This window comes from Strix aluco, chromosome 6, assembly GCF_031877795.1.
Source record: "Strix aluco isolate bStrAlu1 chromosome 6, bStrAlu1.hap1, whole genome shotgun sequence".
NCBI classification, from domain to species: Eukaryota; Metazoa; Chordata; class Aves; order Strigiformes; family Strigidae; genus Strix; species Strix aluco.
The window spans coordinates 8,288,897-8,301,123 of NC_133936.1; the positions used below are offsets into that span (position 1 = coordinate 8,288,897).

The 12,227-nt window shown below is 37.9% G+C and overlaps 1 protein-coding gene across 4 annotated transcripts in view; it reads right to left on the reverse strand.

The window, feature by feature from the left end:
• The window catches only part of ACMSD (aminocarboxymuconate semialdehyde decarboxylase), a 51,992-nt gene that overhangs the window by 868 nt on the left and 38,897 nt on the right, over positions 1–12,227 (reverse strand). For 3 of the 4 annotated variants that reach the window (XM_074828602.1, XM_074828603.1, XM_074828601.1), the window contains 5 exons: positions 11,110–11,203; positions 9,402–9,497; positions 8,754–8,926; positions 1,268–1,366; positions 263–1,045 (listed from right to left, as the gene is read on the reverse strand). In XM_074828602.1, coding sequence (XP_074684703.1) covers positions 983–1,045; positions 1,268–1,366; positions 8,754–8,926; positions 9,402–9,497; positions 11,110–11,203 — 525 coding nt within the window. In that variant the 3' untranslated portion in view covers positions 263–982. Of the gene's footprint in view, positions 1–262; positions 1,046–1,267; positions 1,367–8,753; positions 8,927–9,401; positions 9,498–11,109; positions 11,204–12,227 lie in introns of those variants that run through there. The other variant, XM_074828604.1, reaches the window with a different exon arrangement.

A 12,227-nucleotide genomic window follows, 5' to 3' on the forward strand; every position in this document is an offset into this window, starting at 1 on the left:
AAATGATCCCATGGGAATGGAGACTGTAAGCACTCATCAGTATTTTTCAGACTAGTACAAAATCCTTCCAGGAGGAGGATGCCTGTGCATCAGACACCGGATAATCAGGATAAACCTATTTCAGTCAATAGTCTATAAAGTAAACGATCTTTCCATTCCTATAGAAGGACTCAAAGCAGATAGAGCATTCACATTTCAACACTTAAAGTATCCAACCTTAATTTTAGGAAGTATTTTTACGGAACAGAACATTAAACCATACTGTTGCTAAACACTAGCTTTTATTTTGACAGTGACAATAATGCACAAAGTATTACCCACACAAATACATTATTTCTCCACCTACAACCATATTGTCCAAATTGTTTCTGATTAATAAGTTGCCAGTGGTGTAGGCGGCAGCTAAAACGTACAAGTCTCCACACAGACCCTTTTCATCCTATCACAACATTTACAAAGCAGTAGTGCATGTGCTCGCCGTGCTGAGCTGAAGTGTGGTATGCTGCAATTTCAATCAGTGGATAAAGGCAAATGTTGCCCTTTATTGGGCATCAACAAAATTCTGTTTAAATTCTGGTTTAAGATTCTTTTAAATTCTGTTTATTGGGCATATTAAAGACTGAAATGTAATGGATACAGGTCATAATTTTCTCAGTTCTTTCTTCCCAGGAATCAAGTCCTAATAACATGACATTGATTACTCCTTCAGCGATTCTTATCACAACTGCAAAAGATGAAATCTTTCCTTTTTTTGTGAAAGCAGGGATTTCAGAATTTTTTAAAGACAATTTAAATCCTCAAATGCACAGAAATACCTGTGCATACTCATTTCCAGTACCCTTGCTTTTGTTTTGGAAATAACAGTAGACTGTAATATACCTGTAAAATTTATTTTTCATCTGTGTAATTGCACATGGAAATAGAAATATCCCTAAGGATTCAGCGTTATTTCTGAAGTTTTGTCTCTTTAATATCTTCATAATTATTCAAATTGTTTTCTGCTAAGACCCAGAAATTCCAGAGCATTTCCACCCTTGAGTTTATCCTGTAAAAACAACACACATATGTAAGTTTGTGTGTGCTTAACTCATATTTTACTCAAATGTTTTTAATGGCCCCTTAAAATGAACTGCTGCAAAGAGATCGAAGGGCCTCTTCCAGTCTTTGCAGAAATCAATGTACTACACTGATTTTTCAGTGGTTTATCTCAGGTCTAAAACCAGAGGCTTAAAAAGGAGGGAAAAAACCCCAAATATAAAGATCATACCTTCAGTTTATTGTCAAAATCTTCCATTGAATCAATCAATTTTCCAGGTTCCAGTTCCCCCAGTGGAAAAGGGTAATCTGTCCCCAAAATAACTTTGTTCTGGTAATAATAAAAACAAAGTTATACATTTTGTAGTAATATTAAACAATATAGTTGCACGTGCTTTCAGGAATTTATAATAAACCACAGGAAATCACATGTATATATTGGAATAATTAATTACGAAAGTGACTATGAAGATCATCTTTGGGTTCCAACTTTCAATAGGAAAAAAACAAAGCTTGAAAACAATGACTCAGGAGTTTATTGTGTGAATTTAAGTTTGAAAAAAGTACAGGTTTTTTGTTAATCGTTTTTGTGGTGTCTAACTAACGTTTGGTGTATTTTTATTCTGACACACAGAAAGTTCAAAATGCAAATCCCAGGCCCCTGGGAATAAGTGTATGTTGCTCAGGTGAATACAACACAAATGGTAATTTCTTACTCAGACTGATTTTCTGTACTGTGGTGCTGGTTTGAACTGTAACAAAAAGGCATCTATTGTTCTCCTACACTACTCATACTGCTTCTGCAAGTAGGTTGCCTAAAACGCAGTGATTAATCTTGGTTAAGTGTTGCCATAATTAAATGGCCAATAAAGGATACACAGAATTCTTCCTTCTGTTTTTGACTTACTTTTTGGTTATTTTTCATGCTCATTGCATGCTCTGCACTGCCGTTGTAGTCCAAAATGAGAGTTTTTGACAGATTTCATTGAGAATCTCAGGAAGTTCTCCACCAAACCCAGAAAAGATGCTTGGATTTGCATCCTTGAATTTGAAATTGTTGACTACACACACACAGACACTCAAACTTAAAATTATATATGTGTGAGAAGAACATGTAATAAAAATTAAAAACCAATCAAAATTATCTTTTGTGTGATACTTTAAAAGCTGTAATAATTGCAATGTGATACTACTTAAAGCACGGTACAATACAGAATTACCACAAACACGTAAATAAAAAAAAAGTATTTAATTTAATTTAACTAGTATTCAGCTTCAGATAACAGAACCGAAATCTCATTTACAAAATTTCATATATTTTTGGAAGTCTGTAATTTTTTTAAAATGTCATTGCCTTTAACTGGGATTGGATATTAGCTGTGCGTTTGAAACATGTATCTGAGAATATGAGTGACATGATATGATTTGTTTCTGAAAGCAAGTCAGTGAAAAGAAAATTCAATAAAAATCTGTATGCATCATTCCTGTTATCAGAGATGAAAAGAAATAGGCGGATCCTCAATAGGTCCACATTGTTATAGGTTCATTTTCCACACTGGAATGATATTTCCCCATTTTATCTGCCTTGGAGAGTGCATACCACCAACTCTCTTGATTTTATCAAAACTCTATTTTCCTTTAAGCTTCACCTCCTGGAGACATGAATATTTGAAAACCACAGTTTTCATTAAAAATACATGTTTTTAAATGTCTCATGAATTTGGAGTCAAGCTCATGGTTTTGGGGCACTTGTTATAATATTTTAACTCAGTTATCAATACTGAAATAGGATGAAGAGAACATAATTCAGTTATTCTATGAAATGATTCGTTCTTATTTGTCAAATGCTGCTTTATTTTTATTTTTTTACCTCCAGTAGGTGTCACCGGAGAGTCTCTGAAAGAACCTATACAAAACCTTAGAGGAAATCCAAACAGAAGATACACATTCTATTGTTCTGTCCTATGTTGTTGTATTATAATTTATTATAGAAGTCTTGCCATAATATTAGAATAGGGAAATTTATACCCTCCGTATGCTAAATCAAGTTCTGAGTGTAGATTAATCAAAATATATTTGGATGTGTGTACTTTTAGGCAGCTAAATACATTCTTTTATTTATAATATTCAATCTGATACCAAGCCATTTTCTTCAGATATAAAAAACAAATGTATGACATGTACAAAAAAACCCCAAACCAATCAACATGCTAAGTTTATATGAGAAAATGCATTTCTAAGCAAAGGAGAAGGAAATCCAGTAGTTGCCCAGCTGTTTATTAGTCAAGGTTAAGTAAGCCAGGAAGGTTTGTACATTCTTGTTTACATCTCCTGTATACCAAAGCAGAAAGAAATCCTACACCCCCACTGGAATAATATATATATTATTTCAAATATATCTTTCTTTTCCTCTAATTTAAAGTGTTTCACAGCTAATCATGTGATATATTTGTTAGCAGTAAAACGAAGAGCTGTAAATTAGGAAGCAAAATTTAGAAGCCGCATTATTGCTCTGCTACTAGTGATAATAAGCTATTCATTTAAACTCTCTGAGCTTCAGTTTTGTACCCATCTATAAAAGGGATTGCAATACCTGCTAAAGCAACCAGCCTCAGAGAAGTCCTGTGAAGTCTCTGCAGATAAATAATACTCCTAGTGTAACACATGTATTATTATATTATTCCAAAGTATATCAACAAAGTCAGTTTTCCCTAGAGGACTTATAGTTAGTTAGTGCATCTCTCCTTTTAGAAAGGTAAATATGGCTAATGATTAACCTCAGTGAACCCTTCTACTCAACAGAACTTTTTTCACCATAATAGGGACCTGGATCTTAAAATGAATCTCAAAGAGCATCAAGCATGAGTTTGTCCTCTTTTATTAGTAAAAGTTGTATTTGCCTTGAATCTCACCTTCTTTCCTACTGTCAGGATGCATCTTGAAACAAGGCCAGATTGCTATAGCCAGTTCAGCTCCAACTTCTGGCCAGAGGGTGATGGGGGGGATGAGGGGGCTGTAGGAGAACATCCCCACCCTTGGGGGATGGCTCCTGGGGAATCACCACGGGGAAGTTTTTGCAGAGATATACTGAATCATTTAATCCCCTGTCAGCCCAGTTCTTCACTTTTTATAGCCAGCATCACTAGGGATTTTGTGTTTATTTATATTCACTTCATGCTACCTCATCATGAGGGGAGCAAAGGACTCCGAATTTTATAAGACTGCAAAACTGCTGTTCTCAGAAACGTGTATTTCTGCTTCCTTTAACTGGGATAGGCTCTGATTAACCTGCACCCAAAATTAAGGGATGAAGTTAAATGTACATGACTCATCACAGCTGTCACTGGATTTTAATATTCATAAGCTCAAAGCCAACACATTACATTCTGATGCCAGGTCATGGCTGTTCCCTCAGGACCTGAAGCCATGCCTAAGCACATCTTTACACACACTGATGCCCTTCCTGCATGGCTCTTAGCAATACTCTAGAGAGCTGTCCTATTTCAAACCTTCGGCTTATAAAGTTTCAGTGTCATCCTCAAGACCCAATCACATTGTTTTTAGCCCAGCATTTATTCATTTTATATGTATTATTCTGCCAACACATGACTGCACTGAAAACACTGAGGTATTTGGTGGTTCTTTAAGCATTTGACTCATGGAATGGTATTTTGTGAGAATATCAAATTTCAATAGAAAAAAAGGGAACTTTTTAATCTTCCTGGTTATAAAGTTTGAAAATATGATGTGAATGGTTTTTTTCAAGGACAAGATGCCTTTGGCTGGGAAAAAGAGGAAGAAAATTTACTTTTTTTTCAAGTTCTGTTAAAAGTATTTAAGTTTTGGGGATCTGACTCATGACTTTTCAGCACTGGGGTTCCACCTGATGTCACATTGCTTGAGCTCACAATACTCAGAGGAGAATTAAACAAAATACCAACATCCCATGTAGTAACTGGTCAAATTTATTGTGTTAAGAAACTTAATTTCAGAAGTCTGTTGATAAAATAAACAAGACATCAGAGAGGCTATTGCTGAGTGACTTTGAGATTATCAAATTAGAATCCATAACCTACCTCTCCCTCAAACAACTAAATTTCAGTTGCAAAGAATAATCATGATTCAGGGCCAGAGTCTGTGTCTTGCTTCTTTGGAAGAAAAGTTGAGAAGTTACAGTTTAAGTGTGGTGCAAAGACAGCAGCATTCCCACAACAGCCACGGCTTACAGGAGCCTTGAGATGTAAAGCTAACTTGTTCTCTAAAGCAAGCTAACTTGTTACTCTAAAGCAGAACTGCTCCAAGACTTCCATTCTATACAAAATAAAACAGAAAAAAAGTTGTCGGCAATAGATTAAACATCCTGTTGTACTTTCTGGCCTGCCTTGCTCTTGACATCTATAGCTCAGCTTAAAACCAGAACCAGCCCAGAAAAAAGAATCTGTGGATCTCAGTCATGCTGAGTCACACAGCTTCTAATTCACCAAGGTCTTTCTAACAATGGCAAAACACGTCTCCCAACATTTTGAAATGGAAAAAAAAAAAAAGAGAAACAAGCAAGTGATCTCATCTCCTTGGCAATAAAAAGGGAATTTGATCACCTAAACATGGCAATTCAAAATTCAAGAGCCAGACTCATCCCTGTTATAACTGCATGTAGAACAAGAATATCCTTAGGATGAACATGGTCTAGATTTGGGGAGACTTCCCAGAAAAGATGATAATTGGAGGCAAGTGCTGTTACTCTGTAAGTCTTTGGGTATCTTGTAAAGTGGAAGTGCACATCACATCTGGTAAAATTTTTAAATCTATTGTAAAAACTACTGAAAGCCACTTGATTACTCTAAGCTACAGTTAGATTCAAAAGGTAACGCACAGTAAAACGTCCTGGACTGCTGACCACGATGTATTTAGTATTTAGAGGTTGGTAACAGAAATTAACAGAAATCAGTATTGGGCTGGAGCCCTAGTATTTTGTTAGTAACCTATCTGGTGCCTAAAACTTCATCCCTGTCACAGAGGTCTCTCCATCAGTGTTCATTAGGCCTAGCACTGCCCCCCAAAAAAGCTAGAACATGTCTATATGTACAGAAAGAACTTGGCAAATGCCACCCAGATTAATACCCACTGATAAGAACTTTCTAATACTAACAGTTTATTAGCAGATCTTTTGACAAGTAAACCGACCTGTGTTTAATCTTACTTGTTTCTAATGGAACTAGGCTGCATGGTAGTTTCTTTACACATTTTATGGGGCTCCTGCCATAAATCTACTTTTCGTTCATGGTCGATTTAAGAAAGAGGTATTCTATTCCTCTCCTTAGATCCATAGTGTTATTGTATGTGTACATATCTATACATTTAAAAAAAACGTTTCTATAGCATTTTTTCAAGGTGTAGTTGTGCTGTCACATTGTTGAATTTTTCACGAATCTTCAAATGCTAAGTTTTCCTAAAAGGCACGAGTACTGTAGAGCTGCAGGCAGAAGTACAGTCTCAAAGCTACAGATTTTCTGTGTGCTACAGACTGAAAACCCATGGACTTCAAAGGTTTGAGACCAGCGCTCAGAGTACCATGATAAAGAAAGCAACAGTTCTGCATTATTTTTGGCTGGCCTAGGCAAGTCACTTCTGTACCAGCTCTAGTACAGATTTATTGCAGTAACCTGTTCAGATTGCTAGAGATGAAAATGGGAAATCAGCAGTATCTTTTCTGTAGAGAGAAAGAAAACATTCAGCTTAGCTGTTTTTGTGAACTTGGTCATAGAAGAGGTACTGATGACAGCGACAGCCTCATATGTGAGAAAATACTATGTGAGCCTAGAAATTAATGTACAGGAAACAGGAATACAGTTGTTGAGACAAGAAAGTCAATGTCAGAACTTGCACTTCTATTTTTGACATCTAGTAGGTATCTGCCTGCCAGCTGCACAAACTTCATGAGGTCCAGAGATCACAGAATCACAGAATCACAGAATCGTCTAAGTTCAAAAAGACCTTGAAGATCATCTAGTCCAACCATCAACCCAACATTAACAGTTCTCAACTCCACCATATCCCTAAGTGCTATGTCGACCCGACTCTTAAACACCTCCAGGGATGGGGACTCCACCACCTCCCTGGGCAGCCCATTCCAACGCCTAACAACCCGTTCTGTAAAGAAGCGCTTCCTAATATCTAGTCTAAACCTTCCCTGGTGCAACTTGAGGCCATTCCCTCTTGGCCTATCGCTTGTTACTTCGTTAAAGAGACTCATCCCCAGCTCTCTGCAACCTCCTTTCAGGTAGTTGTAGAGGGCGATGAGGTCTCCCCTCAGCCTCCTCTTCTCCAGACTAAACACCCCCAGTTCCCTCAGCCGCTCCTCGTACGACATGTGCTCCAGACCCTTCACCAGCTTCGTTGCCCTTCTCTGGACACGCTCGAGTAATTCAATGTCCTTCTTGTAGTGAGGGGCCCAAAACTGAACACAGCACTCACCAGTGCCGAGTACAGGGGTAAGATCACTTCCCTGTCCCTGCTGGCCACACTATTTCTGATACAGGCCAGGATGCCATTGGCCTTCTTGGCCACCTGGGCACACTGCTGGCTCATGTTCAGCCGGCTGTCAATCAACACCCCCAGGTCCCTCTCTGACTGGCAGCTCTCCAGCCACTCCTCCCCAAGCCTGTAGCGCTGCTGGGGGTTGTTGTGGCCGAAGTGCAGCACCCGGCATTTGGCCTTATTGAAACTCATACAGTTGGCCTTAGCCCATCGCTCCAGCCTGTCCAGATCTCTCTGCAGAGCCTCCCTACCCTCGAGCAGATCAACACTCCCACCCAACTTGGTGTCATCTGCAAACTTACTGAGGGTACACTCGATCCCCTCATCTAGATCATCAATAAAGATGTTAAACAGGAGTGGCCCCAAAACCGAGCCCTGGGGGACACCACTCGTGACCGGCCGCCAACTGGATTTAACTCCATTCACAACTCTTTGGGCCCGGCCATCCAGCCAGTTTTTTACCCAGCAAAGCCTGTGCCCATCCAAGCCACAAGCAGCCAGTTTCGCCAGGAGAATGCTGTGGGACAGAAACATGGATCTCTCATCGATTTGTGGTGATCTATTGGAAGTTGGCATGAGTGATGCCATCTTCAACCCCTTCCTGAGCATTTACTAGTGAGAAGGAATTATTTGAATGTTTTTGGATTTTTCTGTCCCATGCTGTACCCTATTTAAGCAGGTTGCTAAACTACAAAGATTTCTTCACTCTAACAATTTTAATATTTCTGCAAACCATTATGTTTACTGTGCTCTCCAGGATCCTCACAAAAACTTTATTACTGACTTTTTTTTTTGCCTATAACTTCCCAAGTGGAAATACAATTTGATTTCCTCAACTATACTGTTGAATTTGAAAATTAAGCCATTTGAAAACAAGGCTGCAAATGAAGCAGTCTTTGCTTGCAGTCCCATCCTGAACAACCTTACACAAGTAACGAGCCTCACTGAACAAAGGTTCACAATGCCTGAGTTCTTGGATTAAAACCACCATTTCAATAACTCCATATAGTAAACCCATTATCAACGTGGCAGAAGCCATCAGTTTCTAATAGCTCAGGTTCTGATTTTACTGGATGAATATGCTGTCTTCTTCCTACTTTCTTCTTCTCTTCCCCTTTTGCTATTTCATAAAGAATTAAATAAAGAATGACTCGCCTGCTTCTGGAAGCATTAAAACTCACCTCTCCTATTACACTTGTTAGCAGTCTTAGTGCACCACGATCATGGACAAGAGAGTCTGTGTAAAATGAACCAAGGTATTTTCTTGGATCCACCTTATTATCCACTGCACACAAATCAGGGCGCATGTTGAATCCATGGGAGATTCGCCCCACTGTGTATGGAAAAGCTCCACCTGCAAGAAAAAACTTTTAGTAACAGAAGCTGAAAATATGCAGGAGGAAAAAAAGGCACATTATCAACAGAGATCCGTAAGTTTTACTGTCAGCTATTTAGAAAGAAAACACTCTGCACCAGCAATTTTTTATTCCTTCCCCTTCATTAGCTTCTTTCCCCACTATTTTCCCCAGTTCTTCACTACTGTGATGCCCAAATTCCTCCTGTTGCTTCCTTGTCCCTTTCCCCAAACCATCTCCTGTCTCCCCTTCCTCCTCATTTCCCTTAAAGATTATTGTGACTGTTCAAACGCTGGCTGAAACAGGCTAGAGAGTGTTCATACAAGCAGCCGATCTGATAGATTATCTTCTTTAGGGTAACAGTACTCAGCTGATGGCAGGCTTAAAGTAGTGACCCTATTAGCTGACATACCAGAAAATACAATTGTACCAAGCTCAGCAAATAACAGGTGTTTCACATGGTGTATTACTCACCTCCATGTGCAAAGCAAACTTTCAGCTTAGGAAATTTTTCAAAAATTCCTCCCATAATCATGGAGCAAATGGCTATGGTTGTTTCTGCAGGCATGCCTAAGAACAACAACAACAAAAAATCCTATTGTATGAGAGTTTTATTTTTTATTTTCCTATTTGAATTTTAAATGTTATCTTCATTTTCTTCAATTAGCCTTGAACCTACTGAAACAATAATAGTTACAGAGCAGCTGCCAAAGGTTCCACATTATTTCTATTAGAGGAACACGGAACTGAACATTAATTAACTGAAATGAGGACACAGAACTAGAAGCTGAGATCTTCTGAATTCTAAGCCTGTTTTTTATCCTACACCACTAGGACAGCTGACAGGCAGGTTGGGTATGTCCTGAGCTGCACAGTACAGGCCTGATTCCAGAGTTATCCTAGCTCAAAGACAAGTCTGGGATGTGCCAGGTTCTCTTCTCACCTATGCTTCTGGGTTTTTTTTGTGTGGAAAGTGGGGCAGACATGTTGGTGGATATTCCAACACAGATTTGGGGCTTAGTTATGACATCGTGCCAGTTCCTACAGTTTAGAAATAACCTGTCTCTCTCTTTGCCACTGGGTAACTTGGATGCCCAGTTATGGAACATAACAGCAATTTAGGTTCCTACCCCAGGCCTCAGTTTCTCAGCACACCTAACAAACATAGTTAGAATATCATGCCATTCAGGTGCCTAACTTCAGACATCCAGCTTGAAATTAGGAACTGAGTTCCCTTCATCTATGGAGGAAACAATACCTATCCAGCTCAAAAGGTTGTCCTTCATTAATGTTTTACCATATGCTCAGATGCAAAGCCTTATAATAGGAAAATCCTTTAATTATACTTTGTTAAGTAAACGCAATAATTTTAGTCTGTTTTTAAATCTGTGTTGTTGAGCTGGCTCTGATTAAGATCAATTGATATTGCTTTAAGATAATGCACTGGTGATTGGGACACTAAGATTTTCCAGTGTATATTGCAGAATGTATATTATATGTATATTGTGTATGTTTTTCAGATCATCTCTATTGGAGCCAATGCAGAACCATGCAAAACAAAACAATGTAAAACAGAATAAGTGAGGGTGGAATCAGGTCTGAATCTGGAATCAGGAAGCAGTATAGCCTACCTCCTGTTATTCAATGTTGTTCTGATTTATCTAGCAGATAGGGAAAAAAACAGAAACTAGATAATTCCCTACATCTACGGGGAGCTTTCAAATCACATGTTGTTTCAACTATAGCTGATGTGAAGTTAGACTTATTTCCTCTCTGATCAACCTATTTCTAGGAAATAATCCAAGAAATTCTAGGAAGTAATGTTTGGTTTTGTCTACTCCTTCATTTACTTGCATTATTTTTGAGAAGCTCTATTTCAGAGACAATCACTTTTCCCTAGACATCTGCTCTTTGTATTTAGGACAAAAGAGAATACTAGATTCTGTTGCTAGTCTGAATAATTTTAATTCTAGGCATTTAAAAGTTAGACAAACTAAACAAGCTTAAAAACAAATGACTGCTGAATTTACACAACAGATTTAATTGTAGTACTTGATTTAAAAAAAAAAGATTGATAGAAAAATCATGTAGTTTTTCTCTGTACTAGTACCTTTGCAACAATCTGGGCAAAATCCAGTGACAGTTCATAAATCTGGATTAAGCAAAGTAAATATAGGCTCACCTATTAGCCAGGGAAACCAGTATTTGGACATCCTTCCATCTATCTGCATGTCCCAGGGATGCACAAAGAGACAGCAATTTAATTGTTCAGCAGCCTGCAGCAAAAAGTAAAAAATGTAAATCTTGACTAATCATACCAAAATGCATCTCAGTTCTTAGCCATGCTTTAAAGATTACCTGCAAAATTGTACTAATAATGAAAAAAGGCCCGGAAGTAAGAACAATAAGCAACAGTTGGTTATATTTATGACTTCGGGCCATATCCTGAAGTCCTCACTCAGTTTCAAAGTTCTTTTTGAGACTACAGGATTGGAAACACTGATGATGACATCTTTTTAGTAAGCCAAGTGTTCCTCAGATTCATGTGGTATAAAACTGCTTTTTTAGCTGTGTTTGTCAGCCATCCTGCAGAATAAAACTTGGTTCAAACTAGAATTCTTTTGGTTTCATTATACATATGAGGATGAATTCTCATAATGTTTTGTAGAACCATTTTAGGATGGTTTTGCAGAATTGTTCCAGCTGCATTCAGGAATTTTCATGGCTGTTGCACTACATTTGTCCCCTTTGGCCTTCTGTCGGGCTTAAAAAATAAGTTAAAACTATTCCTAATCCCCCCTAAGAGTTTGAAATCTAGCTGTATTCTGATCAATAATCCACCTCCACTCAAGTATATTAATTTTTCTAAAACTACTGATATCTTTGGAAAGGGAAACAAGAACAATATAGGATGCTGATTCTGACTGTGTAATTTAACTATGTGCTTAAATTTAAATATATAGTCAAGTCATTCATATGCTTAACCAGAATTTAACAGCCTCGTTTTGTCAGATGTATTTCTGGACCTCCTCTTGTTGCTAAGGAGATTATCACACATTTGAAAAATTTGGGTTTATTTACCCATATATGCATAAATAAAGCTGCAACTTTTGGATTGTAGGGAGTAATCGCCATCTACATTTGTAAACTAAAAATAGCAATTCAATAACTGGCTTGCTAGATTGATAAAGTTCATTATCAAATATGGCTTAATTTCACAATCTTTATTATCCGGGGATGTTTCTAAAAGTGATAGACATTACTTCCTACACATAAACTGAAGAATGTACAGTATAAGAG